The 24,016-nt window shown below is 47.6% G+C and overlaps 1 protein-coding gene across 2 annotated transcripts in view; it reads right to left on the minus strand.

Moving 5' to 3' along the window:
• Nucleotides 1–130: 130 nt before the first annotated feature.
• Nucleotides 131–24,016, minus strand: part of B3gntl1 (UDP-GlcNAc:betaGal beta-1,3-N-acetylglucosaminyltransferase like 1) — a 67,700-nt gene continuing 43,814 nt past the window's right edge. For both annotated transcript variants that reach the window (XM_050130441.1, XM_050130443.1), the window contains exons 7-13: nucleotides 13,971–14,066; nucleotides 12,211–12,335; nucleotides 7,741–7,876; nucleotides 7,557–7,625; nucleotides 7,078–7,152; nucleotides 3,265–3,381; nucleotides 131–754 (exon numbers count right to left, since the gene is read on the minus strand). In XM_050130441.1, coding sequence (XP_049986398.1) covers nucleotides 3,301–3,381; nucleotides 7,078–7,152; nucleotides 7,557–7,625; nucleotides 7,741–7,876; nucleotides 12,211–12,335; nucleotides 13,971–14,066 — 582 coding nt within the window. In that variant the 3' untranslated portion in view covers nucleotides 131–754; nucleotides 3,265–3,300. The remainder of the gene's footprint in view (nucleotides 755–3,264; nucleotides 3,382–7,077; nucleotides 7,153–7,556; nucleotides 7,626–7,740; nucleotides 7,877–12,210; nucleotides 12,336–13,970; nucleotides 14,067–24,016) is intronic.

The raw sequence follows: 24,016 nt of genomic DNA on the forward strand, positions 1-24,016 counted from the left end.
TCTGGGTGAAGATCCACCGTGGGTTCCACTCCTGGTGTTTTGCTGGGTGTTAAGCACTGAGTGATTTCTGTAGCATGGCAGATGCTCACTCCCTGGTGGAAGTGTGAAATGCTGGGCACCTGCAGTGGCGGGAGCTTTCTCCTCCCTCATGCTGAGCCAGCCACGTCCCCAGCAGTCCTATCATGGTCTGAGCAAGAGATCCTCAGAATCCAGTGTCCCTGTGGGACTACTGGACAGCTCTGGTCCTTGGTCCTGGATCCTTTGCATCTCCTGTCCCAGGACGTACATTACCTGTCCTGCTGTGGTAGCTCCATGCCTGTCTCTTTGATCTGTCTATATCCGAGGCCTGGGAGCCTGCTGAATGTTGCTCATTGAGCTTTAACCTCAGAGAGAGCGAGAACATGAGTAGTCTATGAGCTGAAGAGCAGAAAGAGCAGCTAGAGGCTCTGTGTGCCCAAGGCCATGTCCCCGCTTCTAGTAAATGAAATTTTGGTGGTAGCAGAGCAGAGTAGATAAAAGGCCACAAGAAACCTAATAAAGCTGGAACTCTACCAAGCTGTGTTCTCAACACTGGTAGACGGAAATCTGTCCTCATGGAAGGAACTCTGGCTCTTGCTGGGTCTTCACTGCGTTGGGTGAAGAAGAAACATCCAGGAATGGTGTGCACACCTTTCATCCCAGCAGAGGCAGGCGGGTCTCTGAGTTTGACGCTAGTCTGGTCTGCATAGTGAGTTCCAGGATGACATAGAGAAACCTGTCCCAACAAAAACAGAAGAAACCCTGGATTGATGATCCGTCACCATATAAACTGGGTGTGGTGGTAGGTGCCTAGGATCCCAGCACTTGGAAGGATCATCTCTGAGGAGGCATACGGAGCATTTTAAGCTGGGCTGGGATATAGGAAACCCTATCCCTTCCCATAAATAATAACAATTCTCCCTGCAAAAATGTTAAGAGGTAGAAATGTTCAGAGATTAGGATAAGAGCTGGAGAGATTTGCTCAGTGGTTAAGAAAGCAGAGTAATCTTGCAAACAACTTGAGTTCATCCCTAGCATCCATAAAACCACCTGTAACTCCATTTTCGGGGGAGTTCAGTATCTTTGGCCTCAGCAGAAACTACACTCACATGCAATATTTATACTAAAAAAAAAAAAAAAAATTAAAAGACAGATTAGGAAACAAACCAGAAGAGCTTCTGAGAAAATAGCAAAAGCAAAGGTCCTATATGGATGAGGCCCCAGCTCAAGACAGAATTCTGCAAGGTCAGAAGCTACTCAGGAGGACAGCTGGTAAGTCCATATTGTATCCCTGCTTCCCAGACTAGGAATGTTCATGGTTAGACAACCAATCCTTGGGGGTGGGGGTGGGATCTGAGCTGGCACCAGGTGCCCTGGGTAGGTAAAATTACTGTTAAGAAGGCAGATGGTAGTCCAGTGGTTACCAGCTCACCAGCAGACATTGGAGTTGAGGAAGACAGTAAGATCTGCATTATACTGAAAAATTATTGTCAGCTTGGCTAAATCATGTGTATGGTGTATGTCTTCGGTGGGGTTTACTATTGCTATGAGGAGACACCATGACTATGGCATCTCAAAACACATAATTGCAGGGGCTCACAGTTCAGAGATTCAGTCCCTCATGGCAGGAAGCACGCAGGCAGGTGCTGGAGAAATAGATGAGTATCCTACATCTTGCAGGCAACAGGAAGTTGACTGACTCACTGGGCAGTGTCCTGAGTATATGAAACCTCGAAGGCAACCCCCACGGTGACACACTTCCTCAAGAAGGTGTGGTCCAGATTAAAGATATGATCACCAGCCTCAAGGTCTGGATTAAAGGCCTGTGTCACCTGTCCAGCCTCTAACAAGACCACACTTCCTACAACAAGGCCACACCTCATAATTGTGCCACTACCTATGAGCTTATGGGGGCTAAATACATTCAGACTACCACAGTGTAACTACCATTCAAGAAAGCGGGCTGTAGTAATTCAGTACAGTCAGAGTCTCCAGGATCCCCAGCTGAAAGCAGTGATTTCTGTGGGTGAACTTTAAGCAGCAAAAAATGACCTCATGCATGCAGTTTCCGTCAGGATACCAAGCAAGGGAGAAATGCATGGTAGCTAAATATGGGGTTTAACATACAGGTAAAATTTCTTCAAGTGGACAAGTGAGGTAGAAAGGGGTCTTAGTCCTGTGATCTGAATGAGGGTGGTGTGTAGGAAACGCAGACACCAGGTGATTGGAGCTGCGGAGGAAGGTATCACAGCAGCAGCGGAGAAAGTCTTAACATGAATGACAAGAAAAAGGAGGATAAACTGTGACAAACATCAATAAGAAAGGAGATTGTTGACACAACAGGAGTGCATTCAAGTCCCCGTTTAAAGACAAGACTAACCTGGAGGGACACAGACAAAACTTGGGAAGGCTCAGCCTTGGAGAGGGAGATGCCCACGTTTCCTTGAGCAGGAAGATGTCAGAGCTTTAAACCTTGGATATATGTGAATGTACCAACAATGTTTAAGCTGGGCACACGTCTGTAGCCCACTGCTTAGGAGGTGGAGATAGGAAGGAGAGTTCAAGGCCAGCCTGGGCTACACAGTAAGACACTACCTCAGTAACAGAGTAAATCAGGAAGAGCAAAGCCAGCCTACCATCTGGGAAGGGCACTGAAATTGAGAGGCAAAATCTTATCATTTAATGTGAAATGCCCAAAAGGCTTGAGTTTGATCATTCTCTCCCAGGTGGTGGCACCTGTGGGAATTAGGGCCTGTTGTGAAGACGTGGGTTGCTGGATGACAGGGTTTAGAGCCCGGTCGAGAGCTGTGAAGAACAATGCCTACCATCAATGCCTTCCCTACCATGACAGACCGTACCCTCAAACCACGAGCCTATATATCCCTCCAGAAATTGCTGCTTGTTTGGTATTTGGTCACACTAATGAGAAAAGTAGCTAGTACAGATGGTTTGAAAAATGAAGAAAAGTTTGGCTTAATAGACATGTCTAGAACCTAGAAGCCAGAACTTTGATAATATAGACTCCTGCTTTTAAAAGGTAAAGTAGTATTTTAAAAATTACCAGTTGGTCCAAGTTACCAAACACAGGAAATTTGCCTAAAGTGGTGCTTAGAAGATTAAGACCAAGTTATGTAGCAGAAACTAGAGTGAAAACTAAGGAACAGAACCTGAGGGGAGGGGCTGGAGGAAGCAGAGAGTGACGGACAGTTGTCTGTGGAGGGGAGTAGAGCAGACAAGGCTCAGAACCTGCAGTGGGTGCAATCCAGACACCTGGCGGCAGCCTCAGCTGAAGTGAACGAAGTCCCGGCCTTCCTGCAAGTTCAGTGACTTCAGGTTGTCTTCAAACGCACCCCCTGTGAGGTCCTGTGGGGAGAGGAGATCCAGCTCAGTCAGGCTTCCTCTTGCTCTTGACTGCTGCAGGGAAACCCAAGGCCCAGTGGGAGCTACAGCTAGAACTGCTGCTGTACAGCTGTGTTGGCCACCAGTAGGGTGAGGTACTGAGAGGCGCCCTTGCCAGAAGGCAGATAAGGCACTCTCTGGTTTACCTTTCCTTCCTGCTATTCAGGGAACTTTGTCTCATCTCTGCAAGATCTACCAAGTGCCCACCCCGTGACTCTTCTTACCTGTCACCCCCACCCCCAGTCCCTAAAGGGAGCAAGGGCCATAATCTTGCTAAAGAACAGCCCCACTAGTGGCATCTGGTAGGATGTGGGAGGGACCGCTTTGTTCCTCTTAAGGCATCTGTCCTTGGGCCAGCACAACAGGCCTCTGAGCTGGGCTGTGACACTGACCCTACTTGTCCCATCATTGCTACTGGTGGTCAGAAACACTCGAGTGAATTGGGCGGTGGTGGCGCACACTTAATCCCAGCACTTGGGAGGCAGAGGCAGGCGGATCTCAAGTTCTGAGATCTGAGTTCAAGGCCAGCCTGGTACAGAGTGAGTTCTAGGACAGCCAGGGCTACAAAGTGAAACCCTGTCTCAAAAAACAAAAAGTAAAAGTGAAACACACCTGAGTGAGCTGCCTGAAAAAGCAGAAATGTCCACAGTGGCCACACCTGCTGCCCTTCCTCTTTTCCCTCTCACTTCCCCTCCTTTCCCTTCCCCATATTCAGAGAAGTGACCGGGCTTGGGCCAGGGTAGGTCAGAGTCTGCCCCCATGAGACTTAACGCTGCTGAACACGGAACTACTCACTGGATGCTCCTGTGTTTAACATGTTCTGGAAGAGTGAGGACACATGAAGGGAAGGGGTGTCTGCAGGGCACAAGCCAACAAGGGTTAACACCGGAGTTGTAGAGGACTCTGCCATCACACTCCAAAGGAGAAATCCCAGTTATAAACATGGCAGAGTGAATCTAAATTCCCACCAGATGAGTGGTGCTCAGCTTTAAGTGAGACACCCCCAGACCACAGCAAGATAGTTCTCCAAAAGGGTGAGAATTTTTGGAGCTCTTCTGAGCCTGGACATACATAGGGTACTTTGGACACTTCGTCCAGCCCCTTGGAACACTTGCACTGTTCTTAAGGAGGCTGTAACTCTGCCCTCTTTTCTAATAAAGATACTTATGAAAAGAGGTGGAGGGCTAAATGTGACCTGCAGGCCAGTGGTTGCTAACCTGTGTCGAGCCGTCTTCTGTGTGTCGTGGGCCACTAAAGTTCATTTAAGTAAGAAATGTAAAAATAGCCTCCTGTGGTGAGACCCTGGAATGTGACCAGGGAGCAGAAACGATCATCTCAGCCTTACCAAGAGAATGGGCTGCCTAATGTGAGGCCGGGACAATTAGATGTACCAAATAGATTAACTAGGGACCCCTAGTTAACCTTTCTATCAAAATAACTTCTCACCGTATCACAGATAGCAGAAGTCCTAGGCATAGGTGTGGGCCGTGTAAACCGTCACGATCAAGAAAATCCATCTCAGAATGAGGGGGAAAGTCAAATAATGTAAGTTACTCGAAAATATACCATCAGCTTTAAAATTCTGGAATTTTAAATGGCTTCAGTAAAGTGCTTTTCACATGCATGGGGACCTGCGTTCAGTCTCTGGCACCTCTGTGAAGGCTGGTGTGGTGGTATACACCTGCATGCCAGCAGTGGGGAGTCGGGGACAGGAGAACCCCTTGGTTTGCCTCCCTGCTATAGTCTTGCCCAGTCAAGGGAGCTGAGTGAAAGAACCTGCCTCAGTAGTGATGAAGATGATGATGAAGCCAGTGTCAACCTCTGACCTCCCCTAGCATATACAAATATACCACACACACAAAGAATATCCAAAATATGTAAGACAATCACAGGCAGGTCCATTTTCCTTACTGTGTTAAGAGAAATGCTACACACTGCTAGAAGATGCTTGGTAAGCAGTGGAAACAGCTAAGGAGGGGCCTTTTCTCCCACAGTATCATCCGCTCAATGCTGTTGTGTACCTGTTTCCAGGTGTGACTGTCATCTGCTACTGTGTGACACCACTCCATAGGAGACACAAACACATAGACGTGTCTCACCTAGAACCCACGCCTACCCCTGTAACGACCGGAAATGAGCTGTCACAGATTGGAAGCCATGGGTTGAAACACAGGCTGGAGTTCTACCTATGGCCCAACGTGTGGGGGACAGCCACACTGTTTGCTGAGGGCCCACCATAACCATCACTGGTAACGGGGTGACAGCACTATCTTTGAAGCTGGTAATACCTTGTCCTGTGGCTGCTGACATTTAGGGTGGCCATGCTGTCTCTCCTGATAGATCTGGAAATTTCCATTAGGACTTTGAGAGAGACAAACTATCCAAGAATAAAAGGAGTCAAGCAAATAGTAGACAACTTACCAGCACTTGCCGTGAGACCTTTAGGAATAAGACTCCCCTGGACCCAAAGCTGGAGCGGGATGGTGGGTGGCTCTGAGGCCAGCGGTGAGCAGATACAGTCTGACAAGAGTGACTGAGATACAAGGTCTGCTTAGCTCTGCCTCAGCCTGCACCCAGAAGCTTCTCAGTGAAAAGACAGGCCCATTTTACTACAGTGAGGAAAAGCCATGGATGGCTACTGACCATCAGGATTGCACACAGTCAATGGCCAGGGGCAGGTCCCACGGGCAGGACATACTAGCCCTCCACAGCCCAGTACACATCCCTTCCAGGTGAACTGTGGTGGATGCTTTCTGTTAATAAACATGATGTTCTGTATAAGAAAGAACTTCCTATGCAGTATTACCATAGAATCCGTTAATGTCACCCCATTAAAAGAGTTCTGGGAATAATATCTGAAGAGCAGACTCCCGAGAGAGGGAATCTGCCACATGCTTGACCAGCCAAGAAACAGTGTCCAGAGCAGATGAAGAAAGGTTAGCCCTAGCTCCACCAAGAACCTTGCTGTCCCGTCATTGTTAGCTTGGCACAGTTGTTGGGGACTCGTTTCCTGGAGAGACTGGGATTCTGTGTAATACTGACCACAGGTAACCTTGTTTTCCACAGAAACAGGATGCTTGGCACCTATGTCCACATGACCAAAAGCAGAGAAACCAGATGAACCAAAGCAGGGTCCTGTGGCCCCACTGGTCACCACCAGGCTGTTACTCTATGTGGGCAAGGCTGCCCTTTGTGAAACATGAGCCACAGTGCTTGAACGTGGTGGCTGGGCTCAGAACAATGACTTTGAGAACAGCTTTAGGAGGGTGTTACCAGGTGTGCCCACCTCATCCCCCACCTCTAACTTAGCTCAGGGTGTTTTTATGGCCACCTGTCTCCTCCAGTCTTAGATTCCTTTCTAGTGCTGGGATTAAACGTATATACCACCCGCCACCTGGCCTCTATGGCTAACTAGTGTGGCTACTGGGATTAACGGTGTGTGCCACCACTGCATGGCTGACTAGTGTGGCTTTGCACCCTGATCTTTAGGCGAGTTTACTTACTAAGGCACAAACAAGATACCACTATAGCTGATTTACAATAAGGATACAGGTAGCGGGCTATGCTCTGGTACCCATGGTCAGGTCTTGTCCTTTGTTTTAGTCACTGGGTCAGAGTGGGAAAGCACCAAGGAGCCCCACAACCAGAGCCAACACTCACCAGCTTCACACAGATGACAAAGGGTGGCCGGGCAGCTTGGAGATGCAGGATGGGGACCTTCGGCTTGGGTCTCTCCTATAAAGATGGTGTCAGCCATGAGTCACTAGGGCGTCACACAGAAGGAACTCCCTGGAACCTGTCCTAACCATAGCTCTACTCTCAGTAGCTTGTGGTCAAGTAGCTGATGGGAGTCTTGGGCCAGTCGGGGCAGGACAGGTGGTTGTGTCCTGGATTGTGGCAGCCCCAGCCACCTGATAGCCACAAGAACCAACTCTGGTATGCCAACATTGATGCCCATGCCGAAGGAACACGTAGCTGTTTCCCCAAGGACGGGGGCAGAGTCCTAAGGGGTCCTGGAGACTCTTTGAGGGCTACATTTTTGGGCAGAGCCAAAAATGCCAAAGTATAAGGGGAAGCTGGCATGGTATGGATGATCCTCCCCTGTAAGGTGCTTTGGTGTTCTGCACACGGCTACATACCTGAGACTCCTCATGGCAGTAAAAGCCCTTTCTGATCTTGTTCTCATCAACATCACAGAAGGCCACCACCTGGGGGTGAACACGGGCAGGCAGGTCAGATGGTGGTCATGGGTGTACGGTAAAGACATGACAGGATTGAGGGAGTCAGGAGAGTGGCCAAGGGATGAGGAGGACAGGGTTCTACCTTGCACCGGCTGGCTGCTGTCAGGCTGCGGTATAACCTACGCCCCTGCTTGCCTGCGTTCCAAATGGTGAAGGACTTCCAACGGGGCAGGACTTGTTCCTCTAGGAAGTGGACACGGTGGGTCCAGATGGTAACTCTGTAGCCAAGCAGAGGGGAAAGCTAGGGCTGGTCAGATGTTGTGGGCTCCAGAGCCACCTTACCCCTTAGTCCTGGGGACACATGTGAACGGCTTACATGAAGTTTAAACCAAGGGAGATCTGGCTCTACCTACCACTGTCATAGTTAGAGGTCACCATGAGCCACCATGTACAGCAATGCTCTTTGGGAAGCCTTTTAGCCACTCATATTGATCCCAATTTCTATTTGGGACCCTGAGACTTGATGGATGAGGGCCTCTCCACAGCTGCCAGTTCCAGCAGCACACGAGTGTCTCCAGTATGTGGCAGGTGTGTATACGTGTGCACAAACAGGAGGGTTCATGCAAAACCCAGTGGCTGGCATCAGGTATCTTACCTGAGACAGGGTTGAACCTGGAGCTCGCCAACTCAGCAAGACTACCAGCAAGCTTCAGGGACCCTGTTTCCTTTCTCGGCACTGGGGTTACAGGTGTGCATTGCTTTTTATGTGGTGGTAGAGAATGAACCTGGCTCCATCAGTAAAGTGCTTGCTGTAGAAACATGAGGACCTAAGTTCAGTCTCCCCAGGTTCCAAATTCTAAATGTGGCAACTAGTCCTTCTGAGTTAGAAAGACAAAAGGAGTGGGAGTGGACCAAACCACCCTGGTCTAGTTTCACAGAAGAGTCAATACTCACAAGGAAGGCCTGGGTAAGGTCATAGTCACACTAGGAAATAAACTTTCTACCCTAGATGTCCCTTTCTGGGCACAGTAGGCCCTTGGATGAAGATCTCCAGGGCTGGTTCTTTCTCCTGAGATCTCCTCACCTGCTGCCCCTCATCTAAGGGCCTCCCAGACCCTAGCGCTCTGTCCTTTGGATGGTGCCTCCCTTGTATTCAGGGCTGCGCCTCCTGATGTCACTACCCACATCAAAGCATGCTTTGCCTGTTCAGCATTTCCCTGAGATCTCCTATGTTAAAAACATTCTAATTAGGGTTATGCCTAGCTCAGTGGTTTTGGTAGGGGATTCCCTGGAGGTTCTGGGGAACAACATTTAATCCTGAACCCCAGCCAGAACCCCAGCCCGTTCTCTCGATGGCTGCAGTGCCCCCTTTATAAGAGAAAGTCACACACAGGACAAGCTTCAGCCCCATACATACACCTCTCTGCAGCTATGCTGTCACCCAAGGAAAGGGAAGACCCTGAGAACCTCGATCTCACATCAGACCTCAAGCAAGGGTCAGACACTTCAGCAATGTCATAAGCCAAGAAAGGACCTGATTTCTATCTCTCAGCAAACTTTAGAGTGATGGGCCCAACCAGTTTCAATATGGGAGCAGAAGGCAGGAGGGTAGAGTCAAAGGCAAAAGATCAAGACTAGCTGGCACCCCCAGCACACCCCTCTGTCTGCTCTAAGTGTAGGTGAGGGTTCTCAACAAAATGAGGCTGAAGCAACCCCAGGCTTCTCAGACCCTGTGAGATGCCAGCAGGCCAACCTCCATCTCATCCTAGCCCCAAGCGCCCCCTTCCCTTCTGCCTCCAGCAAGGGCCTTTGCAGGAAACCTGCATGGAGACAGCCCACTGTGAGGGTTCGTGGATATGAACACAGGAGATGTAGCAGGGGCTATGAGGCATCTCTGTGTCCTCTTGGGCTCCTCAAGGAATGCCCTGCCTAGACGCGGCTAGAGGGCTGCTTGTCCTCACTTGACCTCTGAGGACACCCTGAGAGTTTGTTCCCATAGCGTTGGTCACTTCAAGGGGTCTGTTCTGGTCAGTCCCTGAGCAAGATGTGATGTATGCATCAAATCCATGAGGGTACATGCACAATGCTCTTGTGCAGTATATGTGCACACGTGCCGTGACTGCCCATGTGCCTTTCTGCATGTATGTATGTGACATGGTCATAGGTAAGTAAACATGTACAACAGCAGCTCCTGCTAGAGACTAAGCACAGATGATGTGTTGGTGAGATCCTGCCCACATACTCACTGGGTCCACTGGGGTATCTCTGTGTGAGAAAAATCTCTGATCCTGCTATGCTCCGTCTATGAAGCTTACTGTGAAGCTTACTTACAGGATGGTGGGTTTAACTGGACAGTGAAGTCAACTTGGTTCCCCAAAACCCTGGGCACCAATGATTTTATACTGCAATCCCAAACCTGTCCACCAGGACTGGGTTCTAGCTGGAAGGCCCTTAGCATCCCGAGTTTTGTTAGGTGGCTTCTAATGGGAAGGGGGATTGTGTGCAGTTAAAAGGGGTGACGCAGAAATTGCTGGACATCTGGGCCTTGCTAGAGCATCCTGCACTGGTCTTGTTTCTCCTAGGAATCTGCTTGGAGAACAGGCCGTCTGGCAACCCAGCAAGTTTGTCTCTTTTTGTTAAGAGACCATCGACTTAGAGCTGGGGTCAACAGCTAAGGGAACTGGTTTTCTTGGACCCAAATGCCTACATTGAGGCTGAACGATCACAGACTTAGCACTGTACCAACCCACAAGAGTCCATGGGTAAGCGGAAGCTAGTGGGGTGGGAAAGGACCCTATTCCCAGGAGGCATGGTCACTGGTCAGTAGCATCTGTGGCCAGAAACAAAAGGCTATAAAAATCTTGCCAGAGGCACACAGGGGATGGCCCACCTATCCCGTCAGGTACCACAGCAGCTGTATGTCAGCACAAGCCATCTTGGGCTGAATACCAGGGGTCAGGACGTGTCTGGTCCCCTCATCCCTACTTTTGAGGTGCATCTTGTTGCTGCACTTATCTGGGAAAAAGGGCCCTATTTAGTTCTCTCCAAATATTTGATAAAAGCACAAACCCAGCATCATACTGCCAGGGAACAAGGTCAGAAACATACTTCTCTTCTGACCTCAACTGTGAGAATGGGAAGCTAACAGCTTGCAGAATATAGGCAGCCTGGGTATCAGGAAAGGTTAAACATATCCTAAGACTAAAGAACCCTCAGTGAGAGTATGAAGGCACCAGATGAAGTGGCAACAGTCGGTTCAACTGCTCACGAGTTTAAGGAATGCTTGATTTCCTGAAGGGGCTATTCTCCTCTATGTCCTTTGGTATCTGAGGTATTACACACATGAACAAATGGCACAAATTCAGGCCATTTTGAGCCTGAAATAAAAACGACAGAATCGAGGTACTGCCACCTGAAGACTTCTGATAGATTAGACAAAGACAACTCTCAAGCGAGCCTCACGCTGTAATTACAGCTGCTATCCTGGGAGGTGGTGCGGCTCACAGCTTAAAGACTTTAATCCAACACAGAAACTCACATTAGATCACTTATTTTTATGCTGTGGGTGGCAAAGCTTACTGTGAAAACACAAAGGCATGAACTCTGTCTACACAGGCCGCTCTGCTGAGGGCGTGAGGAGTGCCTGCTGGGTGGGCTGCAAACCACCACCCAGGAGTCGAGCCTCACGGACGAGCATGGGAAGGACCCCCGTTATACAAATGACCGTATCCCAAGGCTGCTCACGCTCACACGGTCCACGGGATGACGAGAGATGAGTGTAGTGTTTCAGCCAGTAGAATCGGTACCAGAAACACCTGCAGCTTGGTGCCCAGATAGCTCCCAGTGTTCTGGGACTAATTTCTACCTCTATCAGTGGACACTGGGAAGGGGTTCCTTCTTGGGAGAAACACTGCTGTGTGTTTTAATGCAGGTATAGTTTACACCAGATGATGTAAACCTATACTAGCTGATTTTTAAGACAGCTGTACTCTTGGTTTGTATCTGTTTCATTCGTACTGCTGAACCTAGTTTGCTAATGTGACTGAGGTTTTAGTGAGAAACATGGTCTGTTGCTCGTTCTCTTGTTAACACCTCTGTCTCATACACAGCACAGACTGAAGAGTTAAGAAGCTCTCTCTTTTATACTAAGAGCAAGCCTGGTTCCACATCTTTAACCAGTGGGCTTGGAGAGCCAAGGACAGATGGCCCGCGCCAAAGAAAAGTGGAAAGGGGTCATCATTAGCCCATCAGATCTTTTCTTGGGTTCCACAGTGAGTTGCGCTAGGTTAGAGCAAATGAGAACAAAGCTGAGAGCAAGCCTTCACCTCACACAATCAAGGAAACCGGTATTTGGCTTTGGCACTGGTATTTCCTGACCTCTGAAACAGGACATCCAGTAGCCCTGAAGGACTTACTATGAGGTGGTACAGTATACTCCAACCCCACCACTTACCTCCTCAGTGGTATTACCTACACCCCACGATTATGAGCTCCATTAAGTCCTAACTCCAATCACACCAGTGACTTACAAGTGATCTGGGCCTGGCCACACCGGCACCTTACCTGTCCCTGCCGTCCCAGGTATTTCCAGGACTTGGTATGTCCTACTTACTCAAGGACCGAGTGTGTGGCTGCATACGGGTGATAGCGGTAGAGGAGCAGGTTGTGGTCCACACGGAAGACGCCACCCCCTTTCCTAAGGTGCTCATAGAAGAACAGCAAGTCCTCTGGTACCCCCTGAAAAAGCCAGAAGACAGTGCTCACCATGCTGGGTACTGACCCAGGCTGTCAGGAGCTGTGGAAAGGTGTTTTGTTTAGAGCCAAAGATGGTGGCCCCTGTGGTCCCAGCTCTCTGGGAGGCAGAGCTCACAGGATTGCTTGAGCCCAGAAGCTAGTGCTCAGCCTGAACGCCACAGCCAGACTTTGCCCCAATAAAAGAATCCACCGTTGATACTCAAGGGTGATGTAGGTTGGTGCAGGTCACATGACAGAAATGGAGATTAGTAACTTGTTCCTCAGCAGGTGAGGAATGAACTCTAAGACATAAGGATGAAGCAGGGGGTCGGCTGTGTGTGGATCTGAAATCCAGTCCTGCCTTAAATTCTACTCTGTGGGGCAGAAAAGGTCTTGGGGCAAACTATCAGCAATCAGTGAACACAGAGCTGCATGGCCTTGGAAAACGGAAATCTCATCAATGTGGCAAAAAGGGGATGGTTTCCCAGGAGGCCCTCAATGAGATGCTGAAAAGGAGCGGTTGGATGCATCAGAAGGCAAGGATTTCACCTGAGTGCAGTCTGTTACAAGGCTGTATTTTAACATCGTGGTCAGAAGGGGGCGATGTTGAGCTAGGAACCAGGGAATAAGCAGAGAAGACACGGAGGTGAAAAGTATATTTGACTCAGGCAGAACAAATACTGCCTTGATGAAAATTCACTTCCTCCCACACCAAAACCAATGTGCTTAGTAACAGAACTTGAGACAGGTCTCTGAGCCGTATCATACAGCCTTAACAAACAGGAAGGTGTGGAGGTGGGAACGTTTTGGATGGAAAAATCAATACCGACTCAAACTGGTTTCAAAAGGGAGAGTAAATAACACAAAACAGATCTGACGAAGGGCTTAGCTCAGACTGGGGTCAGGCTCACCAGCAGAGCTGTTGCTTGGGAGTGAGAATATTCACTACTGCTAGGCAGGGGCTGGAGGACAACAAGGCCATATGCCGGCTCCCTGCAGGATACAAGCCAGCCCTGAGGATTCAACAGACCCAGAGGTAGAGACAAAGTAGCTAATACCTTCCTTACCACCTAGTTTCCCACCAACAGCATTCCAGAGATGTTGTGGCTCTGAGCATGTTCACCGAAACCCACTGCAGTTAGCACAATCATGAGTAGTAACACCGGGGTGCTGGAAAAGTGTAGTGGTATACTTGTATTTTGATAAATAAATCTTGCCTGAAGACCAGCGGCAAGGCTAAAGCCACTAGAGGTCAGGCAATGACGACACACACCTTTAATCCAAGTAGCCACACTAGTTTGCCACAGAAACCAGGTGTCACACGCCTTTAATCCCAGCCCTAGAAAGGAATATAAAACGGAAGGAGACAGCTCACAGACACAATCTCATTCTGAGATTCCTGGAGGCAGGATCGTCATTTTGGACTAAGAGGTAAAAGTCAGGGACTGGCTGTTTTGCTTTTCTGACCTTCAGGTTGTAAACCCCAAGTTCTGTCTCTGGGTTTTTATTATTCGTGCTACAGGAAAGAGTCTGAAGTGATTTCCTGAAAACCCTGGCCTGATTATCGGTGCCTTGCAGGCACCCTCCCTCACCTAGGGGAACCCAGAAAGAGCCCAAGTTCTACTGGTTGGCACTTACCTGTCCCCCTTCATCAAACAGGCCCACATGGGAAAACCAGGCCCGAGAGCAGAACCACGTGGGCATGATCACTGTGGGGCCATGGGAGGTGAACACCTAAGAGAAAAACGAAATTAGGACCAATGTCACTGATAGGAAAGACCAGCTTGTCAGGAACAACCTACAGTCTGTTACTCATGTGTCATTAAGAAAGTGACAAAAGAATTTATGCCCCTTCTTTGTGGGAACAGGATTCACAAGACAGACAGGAGGAAATTAACCCAGGCTACTCCCAGGTCCCCACTCTGCAGCTGATGCTGCTCACTGCTAAGCATATTAGGGATCCCTCTGCTTATGCAGGAGGTGAGCTGTGTGTGGGGACCGGCAGTAAACACGCTGCTTCTAACTGCAAGAAGAGAAATCTGAAGGAGCGTGAAAGGATTCTAACCACGACTAGATAATGAAGCTCAACATGGCTTCCTGGAATGACACAAATGTCACAACTGACTCAAGACACAAAACCTGAGTAATTTCTAATAGCTTGAGCCTTCACACACACACACACACACACACACACACACACACACACACACACAAAGCCATGGCCAGGTGGGTCTCTGGTGAACGCTGCCAAATGCTTAAAGGACCAACACCCTCTTCACAATCTTTTCCAAAAACGGTTGTACAGAGTCCTTCTAAGTCACTCTATGTAGCCAGGATCACCGGATGGAAGCAGCACACATAAGTGATCCTTATGAATAGAGGCAACAAAAATGCTCGTGAACGGAGTTTAGCTGTCACAGAATAGGACCATACCCATGAGGAGGTGGTATTTACCCCAGGACAAATGCACCAAAAGCAGACTGAGGATGGGAGAGCCTAGATAGATGCTGTAGCATTTGGTGACGCCCAGAACTCTGCCAAGAAAAGCCCTGGGCTGTTGAGAGCATCGGCTGATATAATGTACACAAAACCCTGGCACCAAGTCTGGTGTTCCTCAGAACTCAGTTAAGGTCGGTGCCTCCACTGCTTAGGACTTTAGGGTTTGTCATGTACATGGAACATACTCATCCTTTTTAATAAACCACCGCACCTTCTTAGTAGCCAGCTCCTACGCATCCTGACCAACATGTCGTTAAAGGCTCTTCCCTGGGACGCCCTCCCTAGAGCTTACAGTCATCATACTGACATGCAAGTATCTATGATGGGCCTCTCAGCACTGGCTGGAGCTTCCTGAGGGCAGAGAGTACCCAGAGAGCATCTCCTGGGAGGAAGATTTTACACTTGTGTTACCTTGACTACAGATGGTCTGGGCCCAGTCTCAGCTGAACCCAGGACAAATGTCTGTATCAGAAAGGTAAAAGAGCAGCCAAATCTTGTTAGACGTGGTAACACACACCTATAACCTAAGCACTGGTGACGTACCACAGCATGCCAACATATACATACATATCAATGAATAAACAATAAAAAGAACTTTTTAAAATTAGCTTTAATGAATGAAGGTCCTTTCCACCAAGCCTGACGGCTTGGGTCCAATCTCTGGAAACTGACATGGTGGGAGAAAACAGCCTCTCTCAAACTGTCCTCCGACTTCTACATATGGGTAACAGAAGAAGCATGCTCACATATAGAATCGATCAATCAATGCTTAAACAATCTTAAAACCACACCTGTTACCTCAGCACTCAGGAGGCTACAGCAGGAAGACCAGGAGTTCAAGACAAGCCTTGGCTACATGAGACTCTAGCTCAAAAAATTATAAAGTAATCAATTAAAAAAACAAATAATAGTTCTCAAAGACAATGGTGAGGGACTGAAGCATGTCTAAGCCAGGTATGCCCTTGATGGGGAAAACGCCACAATCCTCGTAAGGAAGATACACAGCCCCAACTCCTGCATCACCTGCTTCAAGAGTCTGCCCTGATTAATGGTGGTCTCCTTTCTCTGTTATCCCCCAGTCAGTAGCAGGAGGACTCTCCAGGGGTGAGTGTCTAGGCGTGTCTTTGGCATGAAGGCCACCTCATCACCACCACTCAACAAATCTCTACAGCTGTAGTGTCCATTTGAGCGGTGAAGGTCAGCTATGTGGCTAGGTTCCAGGCTATGGTGGCTGAGCAGGCCTGCTATCCATGGTGACTACTACACCACATCCCAGGGTAGAGAGATCCCAAGGTCCTGGGCTTTTAGGAATGTCACACCAAGAAAAAGCATCAAAGGGACCCTTCCCAGTAGTCTAGTTCCCACCTCCCTGACGTCTGGCTCAGCCCCTGATGGAGGGATAGCCTTCCAGCTTTTGTTCCAAGGAAATGGCTGTCAAAAAGAAATGAGGCTGCTTCATCGGGGAGTCAGGGAGATTGCTCAGGCGGTGGGGGAGCCACAGGGGACAGGACAGACGTTGACATCTGGGGGAGCCATCCTCAGCAGCTTGAAGGCGGCAGCTGGAGCAGATGAGGGAGCCATGGGCAAAGGGCCATGCCAACATCACTGCTGTAAAAGTCGTCTTCCCTTGGGTAGTTCCAGCCCATGAGGTCACTGATACCAGACAACTGATGGGCAGCCAGATGTTTGAAGAGGAAGAAGGGTCAGAAAGGGACCCTTTCTTATCAAGGGTCCAAGTATCTGGCAGTTTGGATAACACCCACTCACACAGAGGTGACCACACGGAGGGTGCTCAAACAAGGCCTGTGTGCTCCCATACTGAGCCACAGACACTAAGAGCCCTGGAAACCCTAAAAGCAACCACTTTCAGGCTTCGGGCTTCAATCCATAAGCACAAGCCTCAGCTCCCTGCCTTTTTTTCTTTTTGAGACAGGATCTCATTATGTAGCTCTGGCTGTCCTAGAACTCACTATGTAGACCAGGCTGGCTTCAAATTTACAAAGATTGACCCCCTCTGCCTTCCAGGTGCTGGGATTAAAGGCGTGTACCACCACCATGCCCGGGCTCTGTATATTTTAAAGACTTATTATTTTATGTGTATCAGTATTTTGCCTGCATGTATGCACGCCTGTTCACCATATTTGTGCCTGGTACCCTCAGAGGTCAGAAGAGGGCATTGATAGAGAGGGACTGGAGAGGCAGATGGTTGTGAGGTGCCCTGTGGGTGCTGGGAACAACCTGGTTCCTCTGTAAGAGTAAGTGTGGTTAAGCTTTCTAGCTCCTACTTCCACTTCTTGACAGAGAGGCTTAGTGGAGTTTGGACTCCGAGACCTTCTCATTTCTTTCTGAGCCTCAAGGATCCTTTAGAACGGGATTCAGGGCATCTTGTGGTATCCAGGAACCACTGACCAAGCACTAGCCCCACAGGAACGATGGGCTGTAGATGCTAGTCAATAGAGTTATCTATATGATTTATTTATTTTGGGAGGTTGTTTAGAGGTCTTTTTTTTTCTTTTTGTTTTGTTCCATTGATTCCAGAAATTCTCACAAGCATCCTACCAAGAGTTACATTTCGAGTCCTCTCTGTTTTAAATTTTGAGGCACTAAGTTACCCTGGCTGGTGGTGTTGGTTGTTTTACTCTTTTGGCTTCTTTGGGGTCCACCACTCAGCTCTGAAATAAATACACACATGGAGTCTTATTCTTTCTTATAAATACCTGGCCTTAGCTTGGCTTGCTGCCAGCCAGTTTTTCTTAAATTATCCCATTTACCTTTTGCCTCTGGGCTTTTTTATTTTCTTACTTCTATAGTCTTATTTCTACTCTTACCCCGTGGTTGGCTCCTTCTTTTCATGCTCCTTTATCTCTCCTGCTCTTCTCCCAAATTTCTCTTATTTATTCTGTCTGCCTGCCAGCCCCACCTATCCTTTCTCCTGCCTTGCTATTGGCTGTTCAGCTCTTTGTTAGACTATCAGGTGTTCTAGACAGGCAAAGTAATACAGAGTTAAATACAACATAAAAGAATGCAACACATCTTTGCACCATTAAAACAAATGTTCCACACAGCATAAACAAATGTAACACATCTTAAAATAATATTCTACAATAAACTGGTCTTTAACTTTCCAGCCTCAGTCCCAGCCTCCAGTATGACTGGGATTATAGGCTGTGCTATCAGGCCCCGCTTATAGTCTATCTGTAGAAGTCAAGTTGAACCTAGCCTCAGCAAGTTCAGGTCACTGCTAGAACTCTCCAAAGTTGAGCTCCCCTCCCCTACCTCAGAGAGATGCTTATCTTCTGACCACCCTGTCCCCTCGCCTCTCTGTTCCTCCCCATGGCACAAGGCCGACTCTCAGCACAAATAACAAGTCATCTGCCCCCATCCCCATCATCCTGATTCCTGCAACCAGAATCTTAGACTGGATTTAGACCAAAAAGACAGAATCAGAGGTTGTCCCTAGGCTGATGCTCTGCCGCACTGGAGAGGCCTTGCTAACGGCTCTAGTTTAGAGCCTCAAGTGCTACTCTCTCAAGTGGCTAGCTCTTGACAAGGTCTGTGGCCCAGGGGTAAGAGGCTTAACCTCTGAGACTGGCTTTCACATCTAAAATGGGGATACTAGCCAAGCAAGGCACCTGCCTTTAATCTTAGCATCCAGGAGGCAGAGACAGATCTCCGTGCGTTTGGGGCTAGCCTGGTCTATATAGTGAGTTCCAGGCCAGCCAGAGCTCCACCAGTGAGACCTTATCTCAAAAATACATAAAAGGGATACTGCTATTTCTGCCTATTTAAGTTGGGAGTTGAATGTATTTCCTTAACTTGCTATGGAGTGATTAAAAACAACTGAACCAATCCACAGTGGATGCCATGTATGACATGGTGAGATGCTGGAAGGCTGCCCCTGAGGTCGGAAATGCCTGCTCTCATTACCCCTGTTCAATGCTGTGAGTGAAATTCTAGCCAGTGCAAGTGGGCAATAAATAAATACAGCCTGCTTTGGAAAGGAACTCTGTATTTGAAGATCACATGATTAAATTAAAAAAAAAGGAAAACACACATACACAATCTTTGTCAATAAATGAAGTCTGCATAGCAAAATTCAACTGGATCCTAGGTACTAGCAAAAGGCGTTCCAAAAACAAAGCGAAGAAAATACTTTCAGGCTGGAGATGTAGTTCGGTGGATAGCGTGAGTGCCAGTCTTCCCAGCAGCAGCTGCTGAAGGCACGGTTTTTTACTTCAGTGTGATTTTTGGCACATCTGGAGAGATGAGTCAGTGGTTAAGGGAACTTGCTGCTCCTCCAGAGGATCTGGGTTCAGTTCCAAGTACCCACACGGCTAACAAACATCTGTAAATCCCAGAGGTGCAGGCACAACACTGGGGCCTCCACTGGCACCGGCCAAACACCCATATGCAGGAATTAAAAATAAAATCTTTAGGTGGCTTTAATTGCATGTGGAAGGACTCCAGCCAGCCCTTCTCCCCCATCCACTCTGCCTTGCTAAATAAAAATTAGATTACATTTCTGAAGCTAGCCCCCAAGGCCTATTTCCTTATTTTGCCACTTCCTCCTCCTGAGGCTGACTACCACGGTCCAGCTATTGAAGTCCGGCAATCAAAAGCCTCCTCTGGCCCACCGAAAAAGACCAATTTAAACACCCCATCCTAACACAGGGTTTCCCCTTTTAAGTTTATAAACTGTCATTTTCCTATGGGTCATGTCTGTCTCCTCTCCCCAGAGGCAGTCCTTGGTCCCCCTCTGGGACAAATATCTCTGCTCCCTTCCCCTTCTCCCTCCTCCTCTATCTCCTTTCTTATTCCCTGCCTTTTGTCCATCTGGGGCAAATAAACCACCTCTGTGCTGAGAACTTGGTCTTGGAGTGTCCTGAGACAACACTGATCCTTCCAGCATGGGTTTATGATGCAGGACATTTGATCACCCTGTCCTTCCTCACCCACCTAAGGTGCCTTCTGATTGTTAGCTTGCTCTCAGAGTTCTATAAAGAGGGTTTTGCCATCCCTTTGTCTTACTCAAGGACACACAACTGGCAAGTGGCAGCCAGGGGACTGGGAAACAAGAATACAAGCCCAGTTTATTATCCTCGTGCTGAGCCCTGTTCTTTTGTTTTGTTTTTATTGGGGCTATATTTCCCCCCTTCCCTCCCCTTCCACCCTCTCCCATGATTCCCATACTCCCAATTTACTCAGGAGATCTTGTCTTTTTCTACTTCCCATGTAGATTAGATCCATGTATGTCTCTCTTAGGGTCCTCTTTGTTGTCTAGGTTCTCTGGGATTGTGAACTGTAGACTGGTTTTCTTTGCTTTATGTCTAAAAGCCACGTATGAGTGAGTGCACATATTTGTCTTTCTGGGTCTGGGTTACCTCACTCAATGTTTTCTAGATCCATCCATTTGCCTGCAAATTTCAAGATGTCATTTTTTCCTGCTGAGTAGTACTCCGTTGTATAACTGTACCACATTTTCCTTATCCATTCTTCGGTTGAGGGGAATTTAGGTTGTTTACAGGTTCTGGCTATGACAAACAATGCTGCTATGAACATAGTTGAGCATATGTCCTTGTGGCACGATTGGGCATCCTTTGGATATATACCCAAAAGTGGTATTACTGGGTCTTGAGGAAGGTTGTTTCCTAATTTTCTGAGAAATTGCCACACTGACATCCAAAGGGGTTGTACCAGCTTGCATTCCCACCAGCAATGCAGAGGTGTTCCCTTTTCCCCACAACCTCTCCAGCATAAGTTGTCATCAGTGTTTTTGATTTTGGCCATTCTTACAGGTATAAGTGGGAAGTATACTTGATCACATTGACTCAGGAGACCACTTCCTAAATATAACCCCAGTAGCACAGACACCAAGAGAAACAATAAATGGGACCTCCTGAAACTGAGAAGCTTCTGTAAAGCAAAGGACATGGTCAACAAGACAAAATGGCAGGTATAAGATGGAATCTATGAGGTTCAGTGTGGCTGCTTTTATGCCTAGGTCTTTGATGTCTGATTGGGCTAATAAAAAGCTGAACAGCCAATAGCTAGGCAAGAAAGGATAGGTGGACTTCCAGGCATAGATAGGCACTCTGGGAGAGATTCGGTAGCAACAGTTTGAGAGGTTAACAAGCCATCTGGCACAATGCATATTAATATAATGAGTTAATTTAAGTTATAAAAGCCAATTGGGAACAAGCCTAAGCTAAGGCCAAGCTTTCATAATGAATATAATGTCTTTGTGTCATTATTTAGAAGCTGGTGGTCCAAAGAAGTCTGATTAATGACTTTTCTACTCCATTGGTCTGTATGCCAGATTTTGTACCACCAGTCTCCCAGTTTTATTATGGTGTGGTAGTATAATTTAAAATCCGGTATTATGATAACGATACTACTGTTTTCTGCTTAAGATTGTTTTGGCTCTTGAGAGTCCTTTATGTTTCCATGTTAATTTTTTTGTTATCTTATTTTTTGTTCTTGTGAGACAGGGTTTCTCTGTGTAGTTTTGTCTGTTCTGGAACTAGCTCTGTAGCCAGGCTGGCCTTGAACTTATAGATATTCTCCTGCCTCTGTCTCCCAAGTGCTGGGATGAAAGTGTGCACCACCACTGCCTGGCATTATTGGAGTTCTTATAGGGATTACTTTGAATCTGTAATTTGCTTTGGTGAAATAGACATGCTCACAATATCCATTTTCCCAATCCATGAGCATAGGAGGTATTTTTATCTTCAAGTTGTCTTCAATTCCATTCCCAGTTTTAAAAGTTCTCATCGTAGAGGTCCTTCATCTTTCTAACTAGGGTTATTCTTAGGTATTTTTATGATGTTACTGTGAAATTTTCTTAGTTAAGTTCCTTATTGGCATATAAAGTTATTGACTTTTGTAGTTGGTTTTATCTCCTGACACTTTGCTGAAAGTGTTTAACAGTTGTAAGAGTGTTTTGGTGGAGTCTTTTGGGGGCGTGCCTTTTAAGTATAGGATAATATTGGGTGCAAACAAGAATAACTTGACTTCTTCCTTTCTTATTTGCACCCCTTTTCTTCCTTTTGCTTTATTGCTCAAGATTAGACTTTCAAGTCCCACACTGTGAAAGAGTAGATACTGTTGATTTTAGAAGAAATGTTTTTGGCTTTCCTCACTCAGTCTAATGTGATCTCTAGGCGCAGCTCTGACACACAGCCTTTAATATGCCGAGCTATGTTCCTTCTATTCCTAGTTTCTTTGTGGCTCTGCTCTTGAAGGGATGCTAAACTTGGTCCAGGCTAAGTGAAGTTTAGCACAGTACATCAATCTGTAAGGCTATGCACACACATTCCTGGCCACAGAGAAATGTAGGCATGCATTACACATATTTCCAAAGACACACACGTACACACAGACATGTACAGGTATAGACCACATGTGGACACATGTATGAATGCCTGGCTCATGGTGGACACAGAGCGAGTCAAGCAAGAGCAATCAACAGAATCCTGGAGATTTATCGATCCTGAAAAAGTGGGCAGCTCTGGTGACTCTGGTCCTTCAGGCAGGTTCTAACCTAAGAACTTGTTTCTGCTTAGGGTTTTTAGGTTTCCAGCAAGATGGCACTTGCAAGGCTACCGATGCTTTAGAAACTTTCCAGTCATTGGTGTTTTTTTTAATCAACATTTAATTTTCAATCAACATTTACTTATTCTTGGACTAATCCTACGTTTTCATGTGTCAAGATGGGAAATGTAATATGTTTAGTGGTCACTGAGCTGGGTCCCTAAACAGGAATGCATGTGGGCAGCAGGTGATTGATTTCTGAGTGCACATATGTCCTTTTACATATGGTGATTTCTGAGTACACATGTCCCTTTACTTACAACCCTAATGAGATATAAAATAACCCTGTCTAATTATTCCTCTCTTACCAATACAACAAGCCCACATTAGCAAAAAGCTAAAGCTTGGGAGGACCAGAGGCCTTTGCCCATTGATCACTGACTCAGGGGTCATGGTTTCCCCCGAAGACGTTGTTAAGCCTATGATTCAGCACAACAAGTCCAGAGAAAAGCATCCTTTGGCAGTTTGGTGGATGCTATAATTCCAGAGCATAAAACAAGTCCCCTCTGCTGGTGAGTGAGAGATAGGCGTCAGGCACCTGGTCATTCCATACCTTCTCTTCCACCTCTGCTACCTCAGGGACACAGAGAAGGCGGTGGAGAGGTACAGGCCAGGCTTGCTGGCATCCTCAGGGCAGAGGGCTCTCCACTTTCTCCAGTTCCCAAGGTTGACATTAGGATACCTGGCCAGGGCACTTCAGGATCTCACAGTGGTAACAATAAGTGATAATAACAAGGTTCCTTCCTCACAGGGAGGGAGATGAGAAAAAGATGCCCTGAGGGGTACAACAGTGTTGTGGCCCCTTCTCAGGGTCCTGAAACATCTGGACCAGCTCTGCTGACAAGGGATGACAATAACCCAGAAGGGACTCCTACACTCCCTCAACACAGACATGAACAGCCGTTCAGCTTTGCTTTGCCCCCAACAGAAATTTGCTATCAACCACCTCCCGCCCCCCGTCCCCCCACTCTGCAATCAGATGCTAGGGGTGTGTGGTAAGGGCTATGAAGAAATCAGGGACTCCCTTACCCCCACCACTGCTGGTACAACTGCTGTGAAAAACAGCTCAGCAGTTCCTCAAAACAATTGAAAATAAAATTACCGTATGATCTGGCAATTCCTCTTGCGGGTGCACACCCAAGAACTGAAAGCGGGCCTGGAACAGATGTCTGTAAACTCACTTTCGCCACAGCCAGAAGATGACGGCAAACATGGATAGGCACGTAGCCCAAGCGCGTCATGGGGTCTGACTCAGCCCCAAAGGATGAGGTTCTGACAGCCGCTGAGACACAAATGACCCTGTAGACATTACGCCAGGTGAAGCGGCCTGTTTAGGAGGCCCTTAGAGTTGCTCACAACTCCCAGAAACAGGGAGGCTATCCCCAGCCCTGGTAGAAACGATGTTTGATGACGCTAAAGAACACTTCCCACACGTGAAGTGTGAGATGCACGCCATGTCACACAAATTGGTGGGACCCTGAAGGTGCACCTGAGATCTTGATGTGCTGGTAACTTTACTACCAACACGAGGTAATAATCTTGGCTGATCAGTTCCACAAACTCCTGGTACAAAATTCAAAGAATCTTGCTCAGGA

The sequence above is a fragment of the Alexandromys fortis genome, unplaced genomic scaffold, assembly GCF_014885135.2.
Source record: "Alexandromys fortis isolate MF-2015 unplaced genomic scaffold, M_Fortis_MF-2015_v1.1 scaffold_349, whole genome shotgun sequence".
NCBI lineage: Eukaryota > Metazoa > Chordata > Mammalia > Rodentia > Cricetidae > Alexandromys > Alexandromys fortis.